Raw genomic sequence first — 7,403 nt, 5'->3', positions numbered from 1 at the left:
TCATTTCGGATTTTCAAATATTCAAATAAACTAATTATGTATTTAAATGCACGTCTTTAAAATGGTGTAGGTAAAATTAATGAAATAATACATCATTTATATTTAATAATTTTATTATTCATGAATCTTCTAAATTTGGTAATATTATAAACTGCTTTGAATTATCTTATTCAGGAAAATCATTTCAATCATTGTAATTTTAAATCCAAACAATAATTTTGAAAACTTTAACATTAAAAATCATTTTTTAAATAAAAATATTTGATTATTCAATTTTTAATAAATAATATTGATAAAAAAGATGTTTTGAATTGTTTTAAGGAAATTCTCGAGTTTAAACAATTTTTATTTTTTATTATTATTACTTAATTGTTTAAACTAACATAATAAAATATTTTTATAACCAAAATATATTGTTAATGAATAAATTAAAGTTTCTAAAATAACCTTTTGAATTTCAAATAACAACAATTGCAAATTGTTTAATCACTGATATTTTAAATCCGAGTAATAGTTTTGGGAAATATAAACATTAAAAACAATTTTGTCATAAAAGTATTTGATTATTATATTTTTAAAAAATAATATTTATAAACGTCTTTTTTTTTATTATGCTAAGGGCAACAGTTTCCTGTAGATAAGTAATACATAAATAAAAGTAATAAGTATTATTCATTTATTAAAAATATAATGAAATATTTTTGTCAATGCACTTTTTATTAAATGTTCTACTTTTTAAAAATAATTGTAATTTTTCATCTTAAGTTACTTACTTCCATTAACGTAAAATTGAAAAAATGTAAATGTGTAAAAATCGATTTTGTTTGAAGATTCGAAAAAATATTTATTAAAAAAAGCATACCAAAATAAAAAACGAAACCCATTTCTTCCTCGCAGCTTTGGGTACAAATTCATAAAGTTTGATTTTCGCCATTCTTTAAATTATTATATTTGGAGGAAAAATGTTGTTTATTATTTTATTTCCATCTGTGTTTATTCAAAAGTTATAAATAACATTTTTAAATAGAATATAATTAATTCTTAATTTCCTTACAATCTTATTGTCCATGTGGTTGTAAAATTAAAAAATTAAAAATTAAAAATGTTTAAAAAGTTACTATAAAATTATAGAAATTTAACAATTTTCACCCATAAAACGTTTTATTATATTACATTATCGCTATCGAAAACTATAAAATAATTTATATTTTCAGTAAATTATTCTTAAAAAAAAAACAATTTTAATAATTTTAAATTAAAATTAATTTTTATCGATCATATTTTTCTGTAGCTTTGATTAGCATAATTATGAATAATAAAGGAAAATCCAAATACCCTGATAGGCGATAATACATAATTGTAAAATGGACAAAATAGCAAGCTGCAAATGATTTTGAAAACTGAGTTCGTATATTGCGATTACTTTTTTGGAATAAAACCCTAGTTCCTGTTTAATTTAAAAACAAGTATAATGATCATTTCCTTTCGCCTCACATTCAATATTAACAATAAAATAATAATTTTAAAAAGACAAAAACTGTACAAACAAAAAGATATATTTATGCACTTTATATGTAACACTTACCCAGTGGGCACAAAATTTGGCGACGTCTTACGACATCGTTACGACATCTTCACGACATCCTATGTCCATGTCGTTTCAGTGTCTTTGCGATATCGTAAAGACATCGACAGATCATACGACTTGTTTACGATATCGTAAAGACACCTTAACAACCTGGACATAGGATGTCGTAAAGGTGTCGTAAAGATGTCGTAAGGATGTCGTAAAGACGTCGCCAAACCTTAGCCCACTGGGTACCGTTACCACTACACTTCCATCAAGTCCTGTAAAAACCTTTTCTGGGATGATATCTTCTGGGTTGAAGTGTAACGAACAAACTGCATCACCAGGTTTTAGTTCGATATCATCCCTTAAAATAGCTATGTGCCATTCTTTAAGAATATTAAATCATTTGGCGTTTTAAAAAATTGAATTTTTTTAGCTTTGTCTTGCTCCCGATTACTTTTATAGCCCGATTTACAACCAAAACAAACGCACTTTACCATTTTTTAATCAAAATATCAACACTCCGGATATTTCGGAGCATCAGTAAATAGTTGCAGATTTTTACATCTAAAAGCAGTTTTTTCACTTTTCTTTCGCACGAAAATACGATCCCTCTAGAGCCTCGTCTAGTGGCCGCCAGGTTTCGTATTTTCGCGTACAACGTTACCGGCTGATGCCGTTGGAATCGATTGTTGAAATATATTTTTTTACATTTATTATTATTAAGCTTTGTACTTAAATGTAGTTTTCTTTCGACTCTTGCATTTCTCAAAGTTTGAGACCGATATTTTATGTATAAAAAAAGTTCGAACGTTCGAAAAATGTTGAGGTTCAGAAAAAAGATGAAATAATTTTCAGTGAAGTTCCTACCAAAATGCAGTACCTAAACGTACTTTATTGTACTCTAATACATTTCCCAAAGTTTCAGCTCGATATTTTATTTACAAAAAAAGTTCTTAGGTTTAAAAAAACATTCAGTGAACTGAAAAACTGTGGTCGGTAATATAGGTATTTAGCTGTGTCACATGCCCTTAAGGAATTTCCATTTAAAAATAAGAGTTTGACCTTTTTCCTACGAGTTAATTTTTTTACGAAGTCAAGTACGAATGTCTATACAATGGCTCTTTTTAATACTGCTCTTCAACTTTAAAAGAACTATTAATTATTTTAACAATTTTAATTAAATAATTAAAGGTTGGCCTTTATCCTGCGAATCAATTTGTTTTCGAAATCAACTTAGAATGTCTATTCGATGACTCTTTTCTACGTTTCTGTGTAAATTTACAAGAACTATTATTTATTTGAAGAATTTCAATTTAAAAATAAGAGTTTGAACTTTTTTCTACGGGTTAATTTTTTCACGAAATCAAGTAAGAATGTCTATCGGATGACTCTTTTCCACGTTGCTTTTTAAATTTACAAGAACTATTAATTATTGAAACAATTTCAATTAAAAAATGAAGAATTTGGTTTTCTTTCTACGAGTGGGCTACTTTTTTTAACATAATTAACTAAAAATATCTTTTCGATGATTTATTATTTAAACTATTAAATTAAGAGTTTAGGTATTTTTTGAAAAATAGGCTTAATTTGTTTACGGAATCAAAAAAAATTGTATTTACAATCACTTTTTACTATGACACTTTGCAAATTTACACTAATGATTTATTATTAAAATAAATTCCATAAGCAAATTCAGAACTTAACTGTTTTTAGATTTCTATCTATTTGAAAATTTTAAACAAATTAGTTTTTTATAAGAAAATGTATGCGCTATGTATTTAATAAGAATTAAAAAAGAAATTAAAACTGTATAATGGTAAACACTTTCATTTTCATTAGTTTCAGTAATTATTTCTTTTTATTAATTTCTTCCAGTGATTTCATAATAGTCTGTATTAATTTTAGTACAATTTAATTACAATGCGGCTACAAACGAGTTTATTCGAATTACTCGAAGTTACCTAAACATTTGGCCAGATGAAAGGGAAACTGCAGAAAACCACCTTCCGAGTTTGGACGGGTTTTTAAAATTCGAGTACAAAACCTGGTCGTACCTCGTAGATGGTCACTCATCCAAGTGCTAGGGGCGCACGAAATGGCTTGACATTTGGACACTTCTCGAGTCGAGATCATTTACCATGTAATTCTATAAAAATTTGTACGCACCGACATTTTAGATATTTGTTACAAACTTGCATAAAAATGTTTAGTGTTGCGCAATAATTTATTCTGCATCATGAGAGGGTAGAGAGGGTATCATATTAAACTTCATTTACAAATAAAATAATTGCAAGTAAAGCAATGGGTCGCGCGCGAAGCGCGCGTAGTAATTTCTAGTTTAATTAAAAATATGAAACATTTCATCCTTACCTAAAACGGTATCTTGATTTTTACTTATTTCTTCGTTAAAAATTGAAAAACTAAATTGAAAAAAAAGAATACTTCTTAAATTACAAGTTAAATTATTTCAATTTTAAATAGAAACATCCTTGAAAAGCTTCAAAATATTATTTCGAAATCTTGAGAAATCTAGACTTCTAAATCTCTTTTGAAATGAACCGAATTTTTAGAAAATCCTGCAAATTAAAAAAAAAAATTTTTAAGTCTTCCAAAATTTTTCTTATTAATTTTAGAAATCTTATTAAATCTTTTTGAATATTTTCTTTAACAAAATTTCTAAAATGTAAAATTATTTTCAATTTTTCTAGGAATCTTAAGAAAATGTTTTTATTCTTGTAAAGCCTTTGACAATTCTTAAAAAGCTTCTAAATTTTTTTTATCGGCAAAAATCTACATTTTGTTTTAAATTAAATTATTTCAAGTTCAAAATTAATTTTGAAACTTTTTAAAATTTCTAAATACCTCTTAAATTTACTTAAATTTTGTCTACAAATTATAAGTGTTCAATTATTATATATATACGTCAAAATTCAACACAATGACTTACAACTAAAACATTCTTTAATTAGAACAATTAAAATTGCAACGTTAACAGTTTAAAAGCTCTCCGAAATTCTAGAGATTAAAAGCTTTGTGTGTAAAACAATTCAGTTTCAAATTTTTTACTTTTAAATATTTGGTGAAATATTTCTAACTATTCAATAATTATTCTTTTTCTCAGTTTTTCAACGGATCTCCGCGTGTCGAGAATCCCTGAATCCGAAAATCAGGTTTTCACGATGGCGTCTGTCTGTCCGTCCGGCTGTCCGTCCGTAAACACGATAACTCTCGAAAAATGAACGATCAAATTCATCTTTGGCACACTTTTTTTAGGTCCTAAAAGAAAGGGCGAGTTCGTTAACCAGCCATTTTTGATAAAAATTCAAAAAGTGAGTGCATTTTGAATATTTTTTTAGACCACTTTTTCTGAATTTGAAAATTCTATGCACGGATATTTATAGTATTAAAATGAACCAACAATTTTTCCTTATAACTTTTTTCAATAAAAAGAAAATTCTCAGAGTTGTAGTTTTTAAAATTTTTTGAATCAACCGAAAATCAAAAAATTTAAGCCAAAAAACGCACGATATGAAAAGAAGTCACGAAAAAAAAAACATTTCTTTTTAAAAGCCCTACAAGATTATCGTAACAAATTTTTGGATTTTCTTCAAAAATCAAACATTCAAATTTTGATTGCACAAAAAAATAAAGAAAAATAAAAAATTCCATTTTGTAGACAAACTATGTAGGATACGAAAAAAGATGAATTAACAAAAATTGTTATTCAATAAAAGATCTACAATTTCGTTAAGAATCACTTCTTGATAGGACGCGTAATTTTTGTTTTATTCGTGAAATATAACGTTTAAAAAAAATAAGAAAAAAATTGTGTGGAAAAATGACGAAAGTTACGAGAAAAAAATTCAACAAAACCTGTTTACAAATGTCTGTCGGAAATGTCGGAAATGTCTGTCAAAGCCTACAGAGCTTTGAGAATGGAATATGTTATCTTAAACGGAAGCGATATCTTTATTTTTTTAATATAATAAAAAGATAAATAAAGAAAGATAATTTTTAATAAAAAGATAAAAAACTAATAAAAATTATACCTTCTTAATTTATTTATTTAAATTTAATTTTCTTAAGTTAATTAATCCTTCCATTAATTGATTAATTCGTTTATTCCAATAAATCATTTGTTATTGTATTAGGGCTACTGTTGCTAATGAATTACTTATTTATACTAATATCTGACATTGTTAATTCTTATTATTTTTTATAAAATAAATTTGTTGTTTCACTATGGTTTTTTTTTAAACTTACTTTTTACAAAACTACTTTATATAAATTTGATAAACGTATTTGGAATTCAATAATAAAATTTGATATAATTATAAGTTTAATTTTGTTTCTTGAGTTGAAAAATACTTTAAATTTAGTTTCTCCAAGTTACGATTTAAACATCACAAGTTCACGCAGCTAGAAAAGAAAATTCAACGATTTTTTTCACTTACTATTACTCTCATATTTAACAAGATATGGAGATTTAATTATGCCATGCATCAAAACGATTGTCATTACAAATAACATAAATTAAATTAATTTCGAACTAATTTTGCCTATTCCTGCCATGTAAAAACAGGCTGGAAAGACTCCCAGCGCCATCTGCACCGTACGCTTCACTTAGCCCACTGGCGAACTAACGCTAACGTACACTCGTTGCAGGGGACTGGTTTACCCCGAACTTATGGAGATCAGCCGCTCCGAAATCTGGGTGCTAAATTTTCCTAAGCTGCGCAAGCCCGGAACTGTGCCGCATGCGCCGCGTGTGCAGAACGGCTCGTCTATACTGTTGATCAAACGGGTCGGTTTGTTCGGGGTAATGGTTCTCCCGAATCAGTGGATCCGTTCTATTAAACAGAAGTAGCGCTGTTCACTGTATGATTGGCGCGACAATTGCACGCGTTGAGTGAGCGGCCCTACCAAACTTCTCTCGGTGTATATTTTCAGAAACAGATTACTGAAAATGGCTCAAACCGAAGAAGTGAACATGCAGGAAGGCATTTTACTTGCGCAATACTCTAAACCGCATCCTTTTCACTTCAAGTACAATTTAGGACATTTGCAGACAACACCAGGGAAAATAAAATCGGCAATAGTGGTAATTTCAACATTTTGAGATGTTTCTTAAAAAAATCGATATAAAAGTTAATAATTAATTAAATATTTCAGATTCTGCCCTTCTTAGGGTGTATGATAATCTCAATTTTCACGTCGGGATTATTATGCTGGTACGAAAGATTGCCTTTTTTCATTTGGGCATTGATTGCAACTTTGGTTCCTACTTTGAGTTTCGTACGATTCGTTGTGTTCGACCATGAAAGACTTCCTCGCTGGTACCGCTATAGGCTGCTGAAGACAGTAAGCTTTTTAAATAATTTTTATTATTAATTATTATTAAGCTTTTTATCAATAAATTATTGATTATTAAATTATTAATAAAGTTATTAGGTTTTTCAACTCAAAAAGATGAATTATCAACCAAGAAGATTAATTTTCTATGACCAAAAAACACGACATTCTAACAGAGAGCATGAATTCTCAACGAAAAGGTTACATTTTTTTAATAAAAAAGAACAATTTTTGACGAAAAATGGAATCATTCAATTTTCAATTTATAAGTGAATTCTCAACCAAAATAAAAACAATTTTCAGGAAAATAGTTACATTTGCAACTAAAAAATGAATATTCAACTGAAAAGTTGCATTTAGAATAAAATAGTTTTAACATTCAAGGAAAAGAGATGAATTTTAACAAAAAAATAAAATTTTCAACGAAATAGTTGGATTTTCAAACATCTTTTAAGCAAGTAGTTCAATCTTCAATCAG

The 7,403-nt window shown here is 27.4% G+C and overlaps 1 protein-coding gene across 1 annotated transcript in view; it reads left to right on the top strand.

Moving 5' to 3' along the window:
• The window catches only part of LOC117173282, a 20,515-nt gene that overhangs the window by 7,318 nt on the left and 5,794 nt on the right, over window positions 1-7,403 (top strand). Inside the window, exons 2-3 of the mRNA XM_033361763.1 lie at window positions 6,524-6,674; window positions 6,746-6,934. Of these exons, the coding sequence (XP_033217654.1) occupies window positions 6,540-6,674; window positions 6,746-6,934 (324 nt within the window). The 5' untranslated portion in view covers window positions 6,524-6,539. The remainder of the gene's footprint in view (window positions 1-6,523; window positions 6,675-6,745; window positions 6,935-7,403) is intronic.

The sequence above is a fragment of the Belonocnema kinseyi genome, chromosome 5, assembly GCF_010883055.1.
Source record: "Belonocnema kinseyi isolate 2016_QV_RU_SX_M_011 chromosome 5, B_treatae_v1, whole genome shotgun sequence".
Lineage (NCBI taxonomy): Eukaryota > Metazoa > Arthropoda > Insecta > Hymenoptera > Cynipidae > Belonocnema > Belonocnema kinseyi.
Note: the sequence above shows the minus strand (reverse complement) of the source record. Positions and strands in the feature narration are given on the sequence as shown.